The following is a 20846-nucleotide window of genomic DNA, read 5'->3' as shown; positions in this document are numbered from 1 at the left end:
AGTCAGTGCGTATTGTGGGGCAGATCCTCTGCCCCATTCTGCTCCCTTCGCACCAATCAGACAATGCAAAGGGAACACAATCCACCTGTAAGTCTCCTACTGGAGACCCCTCTAATCTGGAGGCTCCCTAGCAGGTGTAGAGTCTCCATAGCTGCCCTCCTGATTGCCCTTGGGATGGGGCAGGGAGGATAGTGTCACAGTTCAGAGCCTTGAGAACCACAACTGTCGTCTGTCCTCAGGTTATAGACCCTCCTAATGTACTCCATTTAACTGAGGACTCTGCTAAATTGGGACACTTCTTAGACTTTGTCTAGACCAGCATTTAAATGTGTATTGTTCACAAGTGTTAGCGAACACCTTCTAAGACCTTGTGTTCACTAGGAAAAAGGGTGTATTTTTAACACACATTAGCTAACAGGTGTGTAACAGGGTGGCTTGTCCCTAAGCGGTAGAGGCCTGGAGCCAGTCTACCCTAATTACCAAGGAGGCAATTGGTAATTGCCTGAGCTGGGATTAGTTGATTTCCCTATAAAGAGCAGCAGGAATGTGGGAAGAGGGGAAAATGTTCAGGGAGACCACACTGGAATACAGAGGCTACTGGGAGCAAGTATGCTACAAGAGCGAGCCTGGGACTGGAGAATGAGACTACGGACAAGTGAGATTACAGGCAGGAAAGGCCTGAGAGTAACCAATAAGAGGGTAGACAAATGGACTTGAGGAGACTTCTTATTTCAAACTGTTTTGTTAATAATACCAGACCCCAAGGAGGGGCGGTACTGGACAGAAAGCCTGCATGTGGAGTCTACTCAAGAAGCCCCTTGAAAGGGGAACAGAAGCAAGCTGCCTGCAAATTGACCTCGGGCTATGAAGGCACGCTTGAGAGGCGGGCACCCAATGACAACATGTTAAAATCCTAGTGTCGATGTTTTTAACATGTTTGCAATTTGACGTAATCCCTCGGCTCACAAACACGGTTAACCTCAACCAGCTACAACTGCCTTGTCTGTACTAGTATTTTAACATGTGTTAATGTTAAAAATTTACTTTTTTTTTTTCTAGTGAAGACAAGACCTAAAATTCTAGTGTGGACAATGCAGCTTAGAATTTTAATGTGTGTTTAAACTGGTGGAGTTGAAGCGTAGGAGGGAGCACAGGTTAAACACTGCCTTATCTACAGTAGACTTTCAGAACATACAATCATAGAAATCAAGGGCTGAAAAGGACCTCGAGAGTCCATTACATCCACCTCCCTGTACTGAGACAGGAGTCAGGACCAACTAAACCTAGACCATCCCTGACAGGTATTTGTCCAGCCTGTTATTAAAAACTTCCAATGATGGGGATTCCCACAACCTCCTTTGGAAGCCTATTCCAGAGCTTAATTACACTTATAGTTAGAAAATTTTTCCTATATCTAGCCTAAATTTCCCTTGCTGCAGGTTAAGCCCGTAACTTCTTTTCCTTCCTTCAGTGGACGTGGAGTACAATTGAGAACTGTCCTGTGTATAACAGCCCTTAACATATTTAAAGATTTATCAGATATCCCCCTCAGTTTTCTTTTCTCAAGACTGAACTTGCCTGTTTTTTTAAAAATTTCCTCCTAGGTCAGGTTTTCTAAACATTTTATCATTTTTGTTGTTTTCCTTTGGATTATCACTAGTTTATCCACAACTTTCCTAAAGTGGGGTGCCTGGAACAGGAGAGAGTACTCCAGCTGAGGCCTCACCAGTGCCAAATAGAGAGAGACAATTACCTCCTGTCATACATACAGAATGTTGTTAGCCTTTTTTGCAACTGCATCACATTGTTAATTCCTGTACAAATTTGTGATCCACCATGACCCCCCAGTTCCTTTTCAGCCATACAACCACCTAGCCAGTTATCCCAACCATTTCATTTTTCTTTCCATGGGGTGGTACTTTGCACTTGTCTTTAATGATTTTCATCTTATCTTGTTGTTTTCAGACCAGTTTTCGAATTTGTCACGATCATTTTGAATTCTGATTCTGTCCTCCAAAGTGCTTGCAACCCCTCCCATCTTGGTGTCATTCAGAAATTTTAGAAGCGTATTATCCTCTACATTATCCAAATTGTTAATGAAAATATTGAAAAGCACCTGACCCAGGACCTTATTAGACATGCCCTTCCAGTTTGACTGCAAACCATTGATAACTGCTCTTTGAATATGGTCTTTCAACCACTTATGCGCTCACCTTATAGTAATTTAATAAAGACCACATTTCCCTCATTTTCTCATGTAAATATCACGTGTAACTGTGTCAAACACCTTAATAAAATCAAGATAGATCATGTCTGCTGCTTCCCCCCTTCCACGTTTTAGTTAGCACATGTCAGCTAACGTATCCTAACCCCACACCTTTAAATCCTAGTTTAGACAAAGCCTTCGGTACCCAGTGGTAGCAAATTTCAATGACTGGTGCTTCAATGAGACAGAATTAGCATAAAATCCATGTAGTGGGGGACCCATTTGTTCAGTGCCAAGTGGTTAAGTCAGAGGTGGGCAAACTATGGCCTACGGGCCACATCCAGCCTGAGGTACTGTCCTGCCCGGCCCTTGAGCTCCCAGCTGGGGAGGCTAGTCCCCGGCTGCAAGCTCCTGCTGGGCATCACGGCTGCGAGAGCCGCCAGTGTAGTGTATTAAATTGCTCTCCGTATAAATGTGCTACTTACGGTATACTACTTACGGCTGCCAGTCCTGGTTCTCAGTCCTGGTAAGGGGGCCGAGAGTGTGGGGGTTGGATAAGAGACAGGAGGTCCGGGGGGGGGGGCGCGGGGCGGTTGGATAGGCGTGGGAGTTGAGGGGCCTGTCAGGGGCGTGGGTGTGGATAGGGGTTGGGGCAGTCAGGGGACAGAGAGCAGGGGGGGTTGGATAGGGGGTGGGGTCCCAGGGGGGCAGGTAGGCGCTGGGGGAGCTCGGGAGGGGGCAGTCAGGGGACAAGGAGCAGCAGGGGTTCTGAGGGGGGCAGTCAGGGGGTGGGAAGTGGGAGGGGACAATTAGGGGGCAGGGGCCAGGCTGTTTGGGGAGCCACAGCCTTCCCTACCTGGCCCTCCATACAGTTTCAGAACCGCGATGTGGCCCTCAGGCCAAAAAGTTTGCCCACCCCTGGGTTAAGTGGTGTTTAACCAGAAATTTAGTTGGTGAAAGACTTTTCGTTCATGTCTGTCAATGAAGAAGTTGCCAAGTGAAGATGAAATGAAATGTGTATAAACTTTATTCAGCACATTTTATAAGTCTCTTCACGCTATTTTTAATGGCCTCTTCATCCGGACATTAGGCTGGTGTCAGTTTAAAAGATTCTACTTATATTACAGATGAGCTCAGGAATTAGTGTTCAGGTCCACATCCAGAGTAAAATTTGTATGGGATTAGGGCTTGGGTTTTGGGTTTGACATTGCTGAAGTCTCGCAGGCTGTTTATGAACGGTTTCAATCCAAAATGGCAGAAATAGTGCCAGATCAGCTGTTATTTTATGCTTCTCACCCCCTGCTGCTGAAATCTTATGGAATGGCAATTCTTGGAAGAGTTTGGCCTCACCTGAAAAAGAAACTGGATCTGACCTGAAACTAAAACCAGAAGAACAGGTTCAGATTCAGGGATTCAGATTGAATGCCCTGATCTCCAAAAACTGAAGGTTTGAATTTGAGTTTCTACTTTTACCCATCTTCACTGTATGCATTAAGCATTAAGCATTAAACACTGTATGCAGTAATACAAAATACTGTCTACAGGTAAGGAAGTCAGCTGAAGTTGCTGTAGGAACCATAACTTTGAATTTCCTGATTTTTATGCATTTAAAATGTTAGCTGTAATTTTGCATTAATATAATTTTATATGTGATAAATCACTGGGTGGTGAAAACAGGATGGTTCAACAAAGCATGATTTTTTTTTTTTTTTTTTGGCAATAATACTGTCCTTGGGATTTGAAGATAGTTTAATCAGCTTATGGTCAAATAGATATTTACTGAACTATAAATGATCCTGAGCATGACATTTAGTTGATAGGCTAGCTAGGTATGAAGAGTTGTCCTTCCCAACCTGCTCTAAAACAAAGTCCACACGCTTTCTGGGTGCTTAGCTTTATTAGCAAAGTAATTAACAATAACGATGATAATATCAAATTCAGCTCCCCAGGCTTGGTTGCCACTAGATTCCTACCCCAAAACTGCTCGCCTTACACCCTCATGCTCTTTCAGTTGAGCCACTCCCACATCCTGTATAGTTACATGGGCTAACAAATTATCTGTCTCCATGAATAAGCAGAAACCACTAGCAGATTCAACATCCCAGAAGATTCAACATTTGCGAATAGTGCAAGGTGTTTCAGGCAAAAGATTATATGTAAAATTCCATTCTGAGGATTTAATCTTGCAAGGAGCTGAATGCCTCCATTGAAGTTCTTACAAGGTGAGGTCACTTGGCACCTCACAAGAGGTACCTGTCATCTTCCAGGATCTTTAAATCTAGCCTATAATATAATTGGTTTAGTAACAGAAAATAGTAATATTAGTGGGCTACATGGTTCAAGTATTGAAGGTCAAACTGAGTAGGCATTGTAGAATGCTTGGTGCAAATTGTTCTTCAATAGACATTGTTTTGTGACGTTTTAAATTTGCAGTCAGCAACGTACAAAAAAAGTATGCTCTGGCCGTGTGTAACTAGTAGAGCCTTGCAAATCAGTGGATATCCACAGATATCGGCAGACCATGTTTGCAGATCACGGATCCGATCCGGATACAAATTTTGTATCTGTGCAGGGCTCTAATAATTAGCTAACAGGATCTGTATGTACAAATATGCTATGGCTCTGAACATGGTAGACATGTTGACTTACCCACCACAGCTGATTAAGTGTAATGTATTTGACGTTCTAATACTGTGGACATTTTTGCAAGCTAGATAGATATCAGTTATTACAAAAATGGTAATAGAATCATGTGCCATTTGGTGATTGCGGAGGGTGAGGGAATTTTAACGCTGCTGTTGTTTCCATGTATATACAATATATTGAGCCCAAATCTGTTATGATTTTGAGTTTGGTCCTGCAAAGTAACATCAACTCCCATTGAGCCTGATTCTGTTCCCACCAAAGTCAATGGCAGATTCTCATTGACTTCAAATTAATGCAATTCTTCTCAGGATCAGACCCCTCAATCTTTCTACCAAATAATGTCTCCAGTGCTTTAACCTGTACTTACATATGCTGTTCCATTGACTTGAACAGATTTGTGCACAGATACTCTAAGTTGTATTTTACTCCGGAATGCACATTTTGAAAAACAGCTTCTTCTAGGTATGTCTATATTGCAGTTAAAACCCTGTGACTGGCTCATACCAGCTGACTCGGATTCTGGAGCTTGGGCGAAGGAGCTGTTTAATTGTGGTGTAGACTTTTGGGCTCAGGCTGGAGCCTGGGCTCTAGGACCCTGCAAGGTGGGAGGGTCACGGAGATCAGGCTCCAGCCTGATGTCCACATCGCAATTAAACAGCCTGGCAGCCTGAGCCCCACATCAGCTGGCACAAGCCAGCTGCATGTCTAATTGCACTGTAGATATATCCTAAGTGGGAAAGGCATATTTTTCATTTATCAGAAAAGGAAGCGCTTAACTGATCATTTTTCTTAGGTACATTTTCCTATTTTAATGTTTCTCATGAACTCTTTAGACTAACACACAGCAACAATCTAAGCAGGGCTCTGTGGTTGACTGTAGTCGAGTAGGTTAAAATGGAACCTTTCATAGTAGATGCTGTAAGACTTTTTTAAAAACATGGTATTTTGATTCATTATTTTATACTTTAGAAGAACTGATGCATCTCCACTCATAGAAATCACTGAAGCAGAACATCACCTTTAAGAATTTTTTGTTCTTTGTAATTTATCTTTTGTTCACCATCATAAATAGTCATTTACTTTTAAAAGTGTGTACGTCGTTGTTTTTTCACATTATTTCCTATTGTTAACAAGAACAAAGAGGATGTTAAAGTATTTTTATTTCATTTATATTTTCTAACTTGTCACCCTTGTGTAATCTAAAACCCAAGAAATGTCATGCTTGCATAATTGGTGTTCTTAATGCTGATTCTCTGTTTTGAAAACCAGAATACAAGTGTAGGACTCAAACCTATGAGGTGCTGAGCACCTTCAGCTCCCATTAATTTCATTCAGTACCTCTCAGGGGCTCTCAGCACCTTCCAGGGTGAAGTCCATAGACAAGGGGATAAAGCCATTCTCCAAACAGCACAAAAAGGCCAGTTTTCTACATACACCCCATGACCACATGATTCCTTGGAAATTATCAGGTATATTTCAGTGAAGCATAAGGGTGTGTCCCTGTTTTTATTCAACTTGTTCCTATACATAGCTTACAAATGGAAACTCCCATGTAGCTCATCAGATCATGTGACATCAAGCAGCCCCACGTTCTCAGGTGTCTGATTTCATTTAATGTGTTTTGTGTATGACTGGGTTTTATGGGTGGAGATGGTGGGGCTTTTTATTTGCTTTTAGAATATGCTGCTTTGTAATAGAATGGACCTGCTTGTTGAAAATGTAAATTATTTTATAAAGATCCCTTCTATCATACAATATAAAGCATTTGTAAAGGAATTTCAGTGTTGATAGATATTTGTATTGTAATTGTTTAGCTTTTATTGATACTTAGTTTTAATTTTTTTTAGAAATTATTTTTAAATATTGCAAATTCAGTCGCAGAAGTGATAAACCGTGGTCCAGAAATCAGTATTCCCTACCACAAATTCAGATAGGAGCTGGCACAAAGGACCCCGGCTGTTAAGGTGCTGAGTGACTCTGGCAAGGTGCTGAGCACCCTTTACTCATTCACATAAGTAGTGATTGAAGGTACTTGGCATCTTGCAGAATGCATTCAGCACTTTGGAGGATTGGGCCTCAGGGGCTCTGGGCATAGTGTAATGTGAAAATGGGGGACAGGATAAGTGTTAAGAGAAAAGCATTTAGAGTGGTTTGTGGAACAACTATCCAAATTTTCAACATATGCATTTTCAGAGTTACTGTGACTTGACAGAGACTGAAATAGCTACTTATCTGGAACTATAATAATCATCCATTTTCCTTGCATAACTACTTTCTTCTGCTTTTGCATCTTGTGGTGAGCTCAGTTTTGAGGCCTTGGTTTTTGCAAAGCTTTTTTTTCCTTGATATTACTATGCAAAGCAGGCTTGTTCTTTATTTGCACTGATAGGACATGTTAGTTCCAATTAAAATATAATTCTCTTTATATAAATTTCTCTAACATTAACATTGGCTACTAAATGTGATTGCAGATAGCTGCTATAAACACTGAAAATTATAAAATTACTGCATTTTGTGCAAGCTATGCTCAGTTCATATCTGTGTGTATTAGACCAAATTCTCACTTGGATTTACAGTGGTGTAAAGCACCAGATTCTGATTTGATTTACATTTCTGTGCTTTTTATCATTGCACTTGAAACTGTAAAATGTCGAATGGTGTTTTGTACCCAATCAATACCAATTTGAGCAGTGGTCTCCAAGCAGTGGGGAGCGCCCTCCTAGAGGAACATTCAGGGGGCGAGGCCTAGGCCAGCCCCCATGGCAGGTGGGGAGGGGGCATCACCCAGCCCCACTCCTGGCCCCCACTGTGGCCCCAACTCCAGCCTCAGCTCCGAGCCACAGTTCCCAAGGGGAGGGCATGTACAGGATCCGTTATGGGTAAGGGGGAGCATGGCGGAAAAAGTTTGGGGACCACTGAATTAGAGAAAGGGAAGGGGAATGAAACTAGAAAATATGGCTCTCATCCTTTAAAGAGAGAGATGCAGACTGGTCCGTGCACCCCCACCCCAGCTCATTGATTCAACGAGAGCACAGCAATCTGCCTGTATCTTTTCCTTTAGAACACTGAGGTCCAAAGGTACAGTAGATAATGTGATTATAAAGTTTGTAATCATTGGGTGGTTGTTCAATATAAATAACCTCTAGTTTTTAACTTCTCTAGGAAGCCTGGAAACATGCCATTCAGAAAGCTAAACACATGCCTGATCCCTGGGCAGAATTTCATCTTGAGGACATTGAAACAGAATATGCCACACGTTATAGGTCTGTAGATGTTTCTACTTCTAATAGTGATATTAAGCAGATTCCATTGGGTTACATGTGTATATTTCAAAGGATTATGTTCATTTTTTCATACAGTCTGCATAATTATCTAGGTAAATAAGTGCAATCAATATCCATGGCAAGAAAATTTCATTTTAGACACAAACTAGCATTTATAAAGACTATACTCACTCAAGAAATAGTGTAAAATTTTAGAATCTCTCCCACTTTAGCCATGTCTAAAAGTTCCAGCATTGCAAGAAACGGACAGGAAGTAAATGAGAAGGCTGTTGCTGATTGATTTATAAATATTCCGTAGAATTAATCCAATAAGGAAAGAAACAAAATCATTATGGCATTTGAAGCTATAAACAGTTCTGCCTGTTTGTAACACTTTGTGCCTTTCCTGAAATAGCAGTTTCTTTATGTGGACGTGCGGCAGTGCTCCATGAGGCTGGAATGTAAACCCTTAAAAGGAACAGAATAGCACAGCATAGTATATCTGCTGAAACCAGTCCTGGCCCCTGACCTGCATTCGGTGCTTTGGGCACATGCTTTCCTAAAGCATTTACACTGCACAGCCATGAAGTGTTTTGTGTGTTTTGTATGTTTGAAATTTGAGGAACTGACATTTATTTACTACTCGTGCATTTTTAATAATGAAAGTGCTGCTTTAGGGTTACTGAAATAGCCCAATAAAAAGAGCAGGGTCTGGTTTTGCTTCCCCTAAAACCTGTGCTGTACAGGCTATCGAGGGAAGCAATTTGTAGATAGAATAGCTGGGCTGGCATGATTTTTGAGGGCGGAGGAGGGAATCTATCCATGCTTGTCAGGAAAGGCAAGCTAGAAACAATGGTGTGTTATGGATACAACAGTTTTGATTCTTAGTTAGTCCATTCCTGTGCTTGGGAAAGGGATGAGGACAGGAGGTGCAAAACCACCTTTGTTCTCCCTATATTTTAGGGTTGTGCAGAGGCATGCCCAGCTCCTGGTGTAAGATTTAGTAGCCTCAGGGCTACTCTAATTTATGCTTTGCTTCTTAAGGCCCCCTATGGTCCTTGGGAGGCAGAGAATATCCATAATGTAGTACACTCAGGTCGTGCCACCATCATACCTCCAATCCACCCCTATGCCAAGACCTGGGAGCAGGGCTGGTGTAGAGATCTTATGCCAGCTCTGCACCAGCCAGGGAGGCCCCCTGTGCAGCAGATATTCTCGGAGGACCATTTCCACCCTCTTTACACAGCAAGAGCAGCCTGGAGGAGCTTTAGCATAATAGCAAATCAGGCACATTTTGTAGTGTGGACAGGGTCTTAGTTTCTGCTGCAGAGTTGACATGGGCTCTGGAGTAGAGGGCTTTTTGCTGGCCAAGCCACAGGGTGGCCTCAGGGCTGCCCTCTTAGGAGGCCATTTGCTAGTGTTCTTTCCTAAGTCGTATGTTGGCAGCCATGTAGATTTGGAGAGTCTCAGAGTTCTGTAGGATAGAGCAGAGAGAAGAACCTTACATCAACTCCCCAGTCAGCTAGGATCAGGTGTGACACGGGGGAAAGTCTTTGGTTCCTTCTGCATTTTACTAAGAGGTGTGAATTCTAATTTTGCAGGTACAATGCAGTTACTGGGGAGTGGGTCGAAGATGAAGTTCTCATCAAAATGGCTTCACAAGTAAAAGCACATTTGTCTCTGTTTTTTCTGTTAATATTATTAGTAGTGGGGGTATTTATTAGTTCCTTCTTAATATAGACTAAGCTAGGGGAAGGTGTCTAACAGAGGTTTTTTAACAGAGGCTTCCAAGCCTCAGGATCTTTCTCTTTTTTCATTTTATTCCTCTGCTTTTCCGTTAGGGGTCTGTGCACAGTACCCTTCCCTTCACTGGAGTAAAGCAGCATGTAGGGGCAGCTTTTCCCCAGACCAGCAGCAGCCATGCAAATGCCAACCAGAGACAAGTGACATGAGGCATACACTCCTCTCCAGGAGTTCAGCATGCTGCCTCCTCAGCACTCCCCGCTCCTGCTGGCATGGGTGCTTAGGACTTTAACCCACAGGCTTCTGCCTGGCAGTCTGGCCAGCCTTGTTTTTTTGAGGCTTCCAGATAATTCCTGCTCTTAAGGAAAAAACTGCCTGGGTTTTCTGCTGATGAGGGCAGGACCACCATCACCTGCAGCTTAAAACAAGGAGTCACTTGAGAAGTTTTAGGAGCTGCTTGGTACATGTTACTGCAGAAGTGCACGTATTTAGAGTGGTGTCAGTCTGCAGGTCACATTGGACGTTCAGAGCTAAATTTGGGCTTGAGAATTTTGAAGTCAGAAGTTTTGGGCAATCACAAAAAAGTGAACTCAAGCCTGGACAGATATTTTGAATCAGACCTTAAAGTGTAAAAACCTATATGCCCCAGGTGCCTTTCCCCAAATTCCCCTTCCCCTCTACTTTGAGCCAATTGGTTACCACCTTCCATTTCAGAGAAGGATGCATTTCAAGCTGTATTGTATGTGGGTAATTTGTGAGGTGCTTGGGTATCTTGCAGGAGGAGAGGGGCTGTGGAAATATCAAATACTGTTAAAGATTAACTTTATGGCAGTGACTGTCTTTGGATTTTTTTCAGCCCTTTGGCCGTGGAGCAATGCGGGAGTGCTTCAGAACGTAAGCGTCCACTGGCTTTTTCTTTTTGGCCTTCTTGTAGTATTTCCTGTCATTGTGAGTGCAGCAGTTTGAATGTAATTGTTCTCTCTGACATGGGGGAAGGAACGCAGGGAAAGAGTAAAATTCCCTGCTGGGTGAGAGCATGGCTGGGTGGAGAACCACATTAAAGTCCCAGTGTGTGGGCCAAATTGTGCCTGGCCTTTGCATGGATGTGCAAGGAAAGGAGGATGCAAGGAACTCCCAGCTATGCTCTTTCACAGAGGCCAGGCACAACTGCAGTTGTTTCTTTCTCCCTGTATCCCGCCGGGGTACTAGCCACAGCATAGGGAACTCCACAGAAGGGACAGCATGCTGCATTCTCCTCAGGAATAGTAGCATGAGCGTGCTTGGGGAATGCTGGGAGATGAGACATGATCTCTCCTGGAGCACTCTTGGAACAGTAGCTGTGAATAGTCCCAAAAAGACATAATCAGTTGCTTGATACTTAGATCCATAAAAGTTAGGGCTGGAACTTGCCTCTTCCACCATCTGCTGTAGCTCAGCTGCTCACACAAATGTTCCTAGAACAGTGGGTTACCAGTTTGCTGGAACAGTCCTGAATGTGATGGGACTACAGTGGTCTGCCACTCTTGGAGGGCCAAATGCAGGCCCAGGGGTATGCAGATATAAGGGGGAGGAATAGCTGCAATCAGGTGAAAGAGATACCAGAAATGCCCAGTTCTACCAGAAGCCTATGCTGCTGAGAGTTAAACATGAATCAGACGCTAGAGAATAATCACCATGACTGTGTTCTAAGCAAGGTGGAACTGGAAGAAGAAGAATCATTCTTCCCAGTAAGTGAAATTGCTGGATGGGGAGGGTTTCTCTTTGCTCAGCGAATGGTTGAGGATACAGCTGTATGTACCAGCACCTTGCAGTAGATCAGTTTGCACTAGAAAAGAATCTCCTCCCTTTCCAGTCTCCCGATGCCAAAGTCTCCTAGAAAGTACACATGTGCATGCTTCAAGCAGCTCCCCCTTCTCTCTGACTCCTGGATCCAGATGAGTGGGATTTAACATCTGGTTTCACTTATGGGAAGGGAGAGAAGCTTCTGAATTGTAGCAGCCCAATGTACTGAATATCCCGGTAAATAGGACAAAGTAACCATTAAGCCCACTACTTGGGCCTGAGTGGATTTAGAAGCAAAACAGTTTCTGTTCATGCAAAACCAGATGCAGTGTTAAAGCAACAACCCTTAGTTTGTCCTGTTTGCTTTCAGCTCTTGTTTGTAAATGACCAAATTCCTCTTTGTGTCCCTGGCCCAAGATACTGTAATGACACCATTATGTCATTACCTCAAACTTTTGTACTTAAACAAGTTTCACGTGTGTTTCTTTAGCTTCCTTTCTCCTGGATTGTACAGAGTTCATTTACAGTGGTTCGTTGATATTTCTCATCCATGAGCCGCCTCCTCCTCTATTATGTCCTTGTGACTCAGCGGTGTCTCTTCTGATTGCTGTGCACTTGCATGGAGATCTCTTCTCTTTCCCCTCCACAAATTTTCACTCAGCAGAATGGCTGCAAGGTGCTTAGCAAACAGTGGAGAGCGCTGGCTGCAGGAGAGCACGGGAGCTGGCTTCTCTTTGGAGGAAGAGATTGATTCTCTGGAGAGCCAAGCTGCTCTAAAATCCTTGTTGGAACTCTTAGAATCTTTCATTTTTGCCTGTTTACCCCTTCCTTTGAGGGCCTGTGTCATAGCCACTGTCTGTTTGCCCCAGCAGGGGTGTGCTGGGCTCCCTTCCTGGGCAGCAGTCGCTCTCCAGTATTTTCGCTCTGCACTACTTGGCAAGTAGGCGATCTTCTCGTGGGCTCCCCTCCACTCCCAATGTCTTGGGAAGGAGAGGAGTTTAACTGGCACTGCTTGGTTCCCAAAAGTGTCATTCTGCAGGTCACCAAAAAAGGTTCTTTGTACCATTGCTGACCACTGGTCATAGTTTGAGAACCACCGGGAGCTAGATGGACACGACTTCAGACACTACTTTACCTTTCCCACCTCCTCCTCCAGACTGCTGCTGCTCAGCCCCAATTTTGCCAGGGGCTTCTGCTTCTGGTCTGTCTTCAGAGCTTTTGTCGTCATCTCTGCTAAATTAAATCACCCAACAGAAAGACCATGTGCACTTTCTTTCTCCCTAAGCCCCATATGAATAGGCAGAGCATGCCCTATTGTTGGCCTGCTGGCAGAGGTGAAAGGAAGCCGGTACGCCCGGGTACGGTGTACCGGCAAGAGCCTGTGCGTTGTACCGGGGCAGTTCGGCTTCCCCAGGTGGCAGTTTAAAGGGCCTGGGGCTCCCAGCAGCACTGGAGCCTCGGGCCCTTTAAGTTGCCGCCAGAGCCCTGCTGCCAGAGCCCTGGGGAAGTGGCGGCGGGGCTCGGGCGGCGATTTAAAGGGCCCGGGGCTCCTGTCGCAGCTACTGACCCAGGCCCTTTAAATAGTCGCTGGAGCCCCATTGCCGCCTCCCCAGGGCTCCCGCAACTGGGCTCCGGGGATGATTTAGCGGGCCAGGGGCTCTGGCCATTGTTACCGCCCCGGGCCCTTTCAACAGCCACCAGAGCCCCGCTGCCGCTACCCCATGGCTCCAGCAGGCTCCGGGGATGGTTTAAAGGACCTGGGGCGGTAGCGGCTACCAGAGCGCCGGACTCTTTAAATCGTCCCCGGAGCCCTGCTGCTGGAGCCCCAGGGGTTGCGGCAGCTATTTAAAGGGCCTGGGGCTCCCACTGCCGCTACCCTCCGGGTCCATTTAAATCACCACCTGAGCCCCGCTGCTGGAGCCCTGGTGATGTAAAGGGCCAGGGGCTCCCGGCTGCCACTACTGCAGCAGCGCCCTGGGCCCTTTAAAGCTCCGCCAGAGCCCGGGGTAGCAGTGGCAGCCAGGAGCCCCCGGGCTCCGATGGTTACTTAAAGGGTCTGGGGCTCCGCTGTGGTAGCAGCAGCTGGAGCCCCAGACCCTTTAAATCACCCCTGAGCCCTGGGGCTCTGCAGCTGGTAGCTCTGGGGTGATTTAAAGGGCCTGGGAATGTAAAGGTCCTGCCTCTTTTGGTTGAGGCCCCGCCCCCTCCTAAGGACTCCAGAGTACCGGTAAGTCCTTTAAGGTACTTTCACTCCGGCCTGCTGGGAAAGGTGAAAGGAGAGAGTGAGTGGAATAGAGGTCCCCAAACTCAAAAGTATTGCCTTTGAGGTATAGAAACCTATTGTTTTCTAGTTGACCTGTATTTTGGCACCCTTGCAGCCTCCCAACTTGCATTAGTTGGCATCCAGCAGTCCCTCTGCAGTCAAAGTCTTTCTTTCTTCACTCTTAAGTGTTTATGTCTTAAGGACTTCTTATATATATTGACAGAGCTTCAGAGGTGAAGCAAAAGGACTCTGATCTGCAACACCTGTTCCTTGCCATAGGGTGATTGAGTAGCTACTCTTGTGTTATATAAGTAGCAGTCTACCCTTATCAGAGGAGAAAAGGGCTGTTTCCTCTCTATTAAAGTTTTTAAATCACCTTTAATTTTCTGCAAGCCAAAGCGATTTGGCTTAGAACAAGTGCTTGAGACAAACAGCACTGACTCATGCATTGGTGTGAGATCAGAAGGGAAGTGAGAGGGTAGGGACAAGTATTACATTACAGCAGCCGAGCTCTGTTTGTTCTGCTGTGTCACAGGCTGTCTTTTAGCAAGTTGCAAAGCATTCATGCAAGATGCTTCTTTCTCCCTCCTCCCTGATATGTGCTCAGACGTCTTTTTCAGCTCGAATATCTGTTCAGTCTCATCAGTCAGATCCTGTTGTAGGTTGCTGTTGAGGGAAGAATTTGACACATTGAATTTTGGTGTTTTGGGAGGTGAGGGAATGGGGAATATTGAATCAAAGTTCTGAGTTTCCCTTTTATCTGCAATTGGTTTGCCTTGCAGGAAAAAGCTGTCCAATTTTTTACACACTCAAAACTGGAGAGGTGCATTTAACTATGTTGCCAAGCAATACATCGAGACTGTAGACAGGGATGTATACTTTGAGGATGTCCGACTTCAAATGGAAGCAAAACTTTGGGGAGAGGAGTATAACCGGCACAAGCCACCAAAACAGGTACCACAAAGCACCAAGTGAACCAATGAGCAAGAAATTCAGTTTTTCTGTTTTAAGGGGTGAGTTTTCAAATCCAGTTCACAGGGATTGATCTGTGCAAATCCCATTAAGGTCAATGCCAATTAATTGCTCAGATGAAGCCGTGTGGCCCACGCTGAGCATTTTTCATTAATTGTTTTATGGTAGTTGAATTTCAACAAAAAGTGCTATGTGTGTGCAATATTGTTGGTTGCATTCATGCTTTCTAAGGGCATTGTATGCAAATACCTAACCTACCAACAGAGAACAGCTGAAAGCAAAGTTAAGGCATTTTAGTTAAGATTTCTAGACACGTATTCCAGGGATATCCCTGCTTTAGCGAGAACCAGGATGCTGCAAAATGTACTGCCAGCTGCAATACATTTGTGTTTGCCTAGCAAATACTTAATAGATGGTATTTCAGAGGAGGCAAGAACTTCCCAAACATAGATGTCTGAGAAATGGAAAAAGGATCTACCAGCAATGAAAATTAAGAGTCATTTTCTGGCTTTGGAATCACATGTATGGCTCTGAATTTACTTTTTGAGGAGTAGATCATGCATATCTGAGGGTGCAATAGCCCTTTATTGCTAAAGAAATCTTTCCCCCATACTTCCAAGTGATCTTCATTTTGAGCTGCAAATACACTGGCCATCAGGAGGTTCTTCAGCCTCTGCAAATGAATCCGCTAGATCCAGTCACTTAAAGAGACCTGTAATGGTTTCTCTGTTGGAGGCAGGGATTTCTAAAATCACCCTGAATTTGTGAATGCTAAAAGACAAAGGGCAGGACGTCACTCCATTCCTGTAGTGCATGCAGTAGTTACTGCAAATTGTATGCCACGTCCATACGTGTGGGTGTGCGGGTATACAGATTGTTCATACTGCACTTCAGAAGTCCCCAGTAAAAATCAAAAATCAATGTCTGCTAAAAGCTTTATTCGAAGGATTTGTCTTTTGTTCTTTCAAGCAAAAACAGAAGTGAGTTGTTTTTCAGGGACTGCTGCTGCTTTTTGTAATTTTGCCAGCAACCCCGAAAGCACATGACTCTCCACTCTCATTGTTAAATAAACAAGTCTTTGCAACTGTTCATTGCCAAAGTTTGCTTAGCTGCAGAATTCCCATACTTTTTTCTTGATTTGAACGAAGGGCTCCTTTGTCAAAGTTTCTTGCTTCCTTTCCCAGGTTGACATAGTGCAGACCAGCATTATCGAAATGAAAAACAGACCTGGAAAGCCCCTCTTCCATCTGGAACATTACATAGAGGGCAAATACATCAAATACAACTCAAACTCTGGATTCGTACGAGATGACAACATTCGCCTTACCCCACAAGTGAGACTTTAGCGCTGCTCGGGATTTGCTTGGCTTTACTGAGCGATCCACTTGTTTTTGCCAAGAAAAGACATTGCAGATTTTCAAGGATGGTGCAGAATTAATGTATCCAGTTACAGCACAGGCTTTGTCATTTAGGGACTGATCCTGCAAGATTCTGAGTGCTTCATGAGGATTGCCTAGAATACTCATCTTACCCAGGCTTCAGTGGGAGTTAAGAGTGCTCAGCACCTTGGTGAAAGCATTCAGCACCTTGTAATATTGAGCCTTATTTTAGTTAGTATCCAACCTTAGCAGGGGCAGATTTTGCAAACTCAGATTTTTAAAGAAATAAAGGGATCAAGCTGTAGATTCTGAAAGGTATTCTACTAAATCAGTACAATAGATAAGAACAAGGGGCCAGATACTTGGCTGGTGTAAATCAGCTTAACTCTATTGTCTTTCTCCAATTTACACCTGCTGAGGATTTGGTCCATTAATTTCAGCCTCTGAATAAGTGAACCAGGAGTTGTGTTTCTGTAGCAATAAAGCAGCTTACTCAAATAGACAAACAATCCATGTGATATATGTAAATCTCATGGTTCTAATAAAAGGATTAAAACAAATGGTAGAAAGCACCACACAAGCAACATTTTAAATGTTTCTTATATTCACCTCCTTGCTTGAATGTGGATGGAGGGTTTTATGTCCTCATTGGCTTTTTGCACGTTGTGGAATCAGCACTATCCTTTCAGAGGTTGGGAACAAAATATTTCATAAGATTTGCTGCACTAAAAGTGTCTATCTAACTGCATTATCCTCAATGAAAAATATTAACTAAAAACAATGGTGTAAGCCTAAAATTAAATACAGAGCCCTTCTGGAGGCCTTCCCAGGAGGTGCCAAATGTCCCAGCTGTATGCAAAAGAGCAGGATTATTTTTGTGCTTGGCACACTTTAAATGCAGTATTTAAAGAGCCCAGTCATACGTTTTGCAGTCTTAATTATGTTCCTAGAGCCAGATCACTGCAGCTTATAGGACAGTTCACACAAGGAGGCCCTAGAGAAAGGAAAGCTATGTGAATATGCTTACATTTCCCTTTGGCAGTTGGGGACTGGGGTCTGCCTATCCACAGAAGACACAGGGGTCTGGCCCCCAAACTCCATAGTCCTGAGATTGGGAGGTGGAGGGCTGTTTGTGTTGAGCCTCTGTGACTCCACATCCTGCTGCTGCTCTCCTTAGTTCTGTCCTTCATAATAGCGGTCTCTTAATTCCACTTTTAAAGGAGTGGAGCTCCATTGGAAAATAGAATTCCCAGTATGGGGGGAGGGAATGATGCATATCCCCTTCAGCTCACCCACTTGGCCTTCCTATTCTTGCCCCACAGCCCATCCACTCCCTACTGTGTGGGGTCCAGGCTGAAGACACCCCCTCCTCCCCTTTTCCATGTTAGAGATCTGCTTACAAAGGGTCCCCTCCCCATGTGGCTCCTGGGGAACAACACCCCCCCCCCCCAGTATTTAATTTTAGGCTTACACCATTGTTTTTAGTTAATATTTTTCATTGAAGGTAATGCAGCTTCACATACAATCTGCAGAGTAATGTTCAGCCAGATAGTTTGCCAACAATAGACTGTGCTTCTTTCTGGCCTTTGAGTTAAAATTAAAGGCCACATGCCAAATCCTTCTGGCTTTTCAACACAAGCTGTCCTGTTGACTTCCCATGAGTAAGGCAACGAGGATTTGCCACCAAGTGTGGTCTTGGATTGATTCCCTCTCGGAGGGCTGTACCCTGCACTTGCAAGGGATGGACTCCGATGTAATAGGACTTTTCCATCTCTAGCTGTTATTATCCGTCTATTTACACTGGGCCTAATTCAACAGTGGCTTACTCCAACTTTACACTGGTTTATCAGGTTTATCAGCGGTGCATCAGGCCCAGGATATCCTAATGAATTGCCCTTAAAGTGTCAATGAAAAAAATTAAAATAGAAAAATAAAGTGAGGTATCTTGTTGTTCTCAATAAAATGAGGATTAAGTTTCCTCCTTCACCTCCTGTTGGCCCATTTATATTGTCTTGATTTCCTTCTCCATCGCTTAATTATTTTACAATTTCCCTACAGGCCTTTAGTCACTTCACATTTGAGCGTTCAGGACACCAGCTCATTATTGTTGATATCCAGGGAGTTGGCGATCTTTATACAGACCCTCAGATCCACACAGAAAGTGGCACAGACTTTGGAGACGGCAACCTAGGTGAAATCAATAATGCTAGTTAATATTTTTATGAACGCTTTTTCTCCTTCTAAGCAGCACGAACTTGGGAATGAGGAGAGCAGGCAAACTCCTGATGATCAGAATGCGAACAACTGAGAAATTTCCACCTCCAGTGCCTGTTAATTTGTGTCATTGTGTATCGGAAGGTACCCCAACCGTATGTGAAGCTCTGCAAAATGGTGGATTTAAAATAGAAAAGTTGGTCTTGACTCAGGATGCCTATTTTAAAAAGAAAAACATTTTCCACATCCTGCCAGCTCCAGTCTTATAGATTCATGTTATGTAAAAGCTTCCTGCAGTTTGAGAGCAGTAAATTCCCCACCAAATCACTAGAATGCATCCAGCAGAGTGGATGGAGGAATAACCTTGTTTACAATTTAAGCTCTCTCATTCAGATCTGCCTAGGGTTTGTGTGAGTCTTTTGTATGGGACTGAATTTTGCCCTGGTTTTTTAATTGTTTATTGCAATATATCTTACATGCATTACAGCCAGAGCTTCTAAGATTTTAACATTTTTGAAGACATTGATTTAAAGGGATGATAGAGAAAAGCTAGCAGAGATTTTAAAATAGAAAGTGCGTGTGTGTGTGTGTGTTTGTTTTGGGGTAGTTCCATTTTAGGCCTGTAGTATTTTAAAATTGAAAGGTGATCCAGAATATTGTGGCATAGCTGAATGAATAATTTGAAGGAAGGCGTTTAGGGCTTCTAAAATCTAAATTCTTGTTAATAAAATCTTTCTTCACTAAATTCTTTTATTATCCCCAGGTGTACGGGGTATGGCTTTGTTCTTTCATTCTCATGCCTGTAACAAGATTTGCAGAAGTATGGGACTTACACCTTTTGATCTTTCACCTAAAGAGAAGCATGTCTTGGATCATAGTAACAAACTGCTTGTAAGTTTCTTTGTGCTAAGTTTAAAATATAGTAGTCTGAAGCTGAGTTATCCACTACTGGTTCCTAAATTGATGCTGTAGATATGAGCATGAAACCCTATAGCATGTTCATAAAATAGATTTTAAAGCACCCAAACCATTAATAGTTTCAGAAGATCATGGTGACAACAGATAATTATGGGAACAAAGATTCAAATTGCTCATTCTTTAATTGAACAAAACTCCAATTGTTTTCTACAGGGGTTTTACTTGGTTAAGGACTGCAGAATATGGACTGTAGTTTTGGGGTGAAATTCTGGCCCCACTGAAATCAATAGCAGAACTCCCATTGACTTCAGTGGGGCTAGGATTTCATCCGTTGTGTGTTTGTTTTTCATTTGTACATACATATATGCATGCACATATATACATATATTTATATGTATAAGCCCATTACTAAATATTTGTGTATGTTCTTATATACACCATACTCAGAATATAGTGAAGGAAGGCATGAGTGATAGGATTTTCATGTTCCTTTACCAAGGAATCTGCTCAGACAATTGTACGTGGCACAGAGGAAAAATGTGGCAGTAGCCGGGTGAGAACAATCTCTGGTAGTCGGCCTCCTCTGCTTTTCCGCCTGTCTGAAAATTCTGGAGATGAGAGCATGAGTGATGTGGCATTTGACTCCTTACCCTCTTCTCCCTCCTCAGCAACACCACATAAGATGGACATGCTTTGTGAGTGAGCCATCTGCCTTCTCTGTATACAACTTTATGAAAGTTAGTCTGGGGCTCCTGGGTGTTTTAACAAAAACTGATTTTAATTTTATTGAGTGTCACGTTTTATTTATGCTAAAATCTCCTCTTCCACCATTGCCATGTCTAAAATATTTCTGCTCAGTAACATAATTCTGCTCAGACCCAAAATATGTCTGTATTTCATCTTAATGAGGAGTTTTCGTGAAAACCCTTTAATAGAAGTAAGATTACATTACCCAGAGCTCCTTCCTGCCACATCATCATCTGTTTCCAGAATAACAAACAAAAATTTATTCTTCTTAGACTGGCCTGTGTTCAATGAAGTGGATAACTTGGTTCACAAAGACCATGACCGTCTTGATAACCAAAGGGTAAGTGGTTTTCTGAAAAAGGATAAGTTTGCATTTGCTTCAGTAAATGATTCTTTAAAGGACTGCCTGTGGGCATCATTCAGTAAAAACAATAAAAGCTATGTGCCTGTCCTCAGTGCTGTAGAAAGCCACATAAGCTGTATGCACCAGCTGTCCATAATCAAGGGAGGACATTTCATATTCTAATCAAAAATATGAACATTTATTCCCTCTGTTCCTCTAGAAGTTCATTTATGTCCAACACATTTTAATGCAAAGTAAAGGTGTTTGTCCATTTCCTTGAACCAATGTCATCTTTCAGGGGCTTGTGCAGGCTTCTGTGGTGTGAAAGGCAGATAAAATCCTCATGGATTTTGTCTCTGTGAATGCCAGT

At 43.4% G+C, this 20846-nt stretch overlaps 1 protein-coding gene across 3 annotated transcripts in view; it reads left to right on the top strand.

Annotated features, from left to right (window-relative positions):
• Positions 1-20846, top strand: part of EEF2K (eukaryotic elongation factor 2 kinase) — a 44864-nt gene that overhangs the window by 9225 nt on the left and 14793 nt on the right. For all 3 annotated transcript variants that reach the window (XM_073362193.1, XM_073362191.1, XM_073362192.1), the window contains exons 3-11: positions 8015-8115; positions 9717-9777; positions 10715-10752; positions 14686-14857; positions 16060-16209; positions 18313-18445; positions 19232-19359; positions 19886-20081; positions 20406-20473. In XM_073362193.1, the coding sequence (XP_073218294.1) occupies positions 8015-8115; positions 9717-9777; positions 10715-10752; positions 14686-14857; positions 16060-16209; positions 18313-18445; positions 19232-19359; positions 19886-20081; positions 20406-20473 (1047 nt within the window). The remainder of the gene's footprint in view (positions 1-8014; positions 8116-9716; positions 9778-10714; positions 10753-14685; positions 14858-16059; positions 16210-18312; positions 18446-19231; positions 19360-19885; positions 20082-20405; positions 20474-20846) is intronic.

The sequence above is a fragment of the Lepidochelys kempii genome, chromosome 10 (assembly GCF_965140265.1).
Source record: "Lepidochelys kempii isolate rLepKem1 chromosome 10, rLepKem1.hap2, whole genome shotgun sequence".
NCBI lineage: Eukaryota > Metazoa > Chordata > Testudines > Cheloniidae > Lepidochelys > Lepidochelys kempii.
The sequence above is the reverse complement of the archived record's forward strand: the minus strand, read 5'-3'. Positions and strand labels throughout refer to the sequence as shown.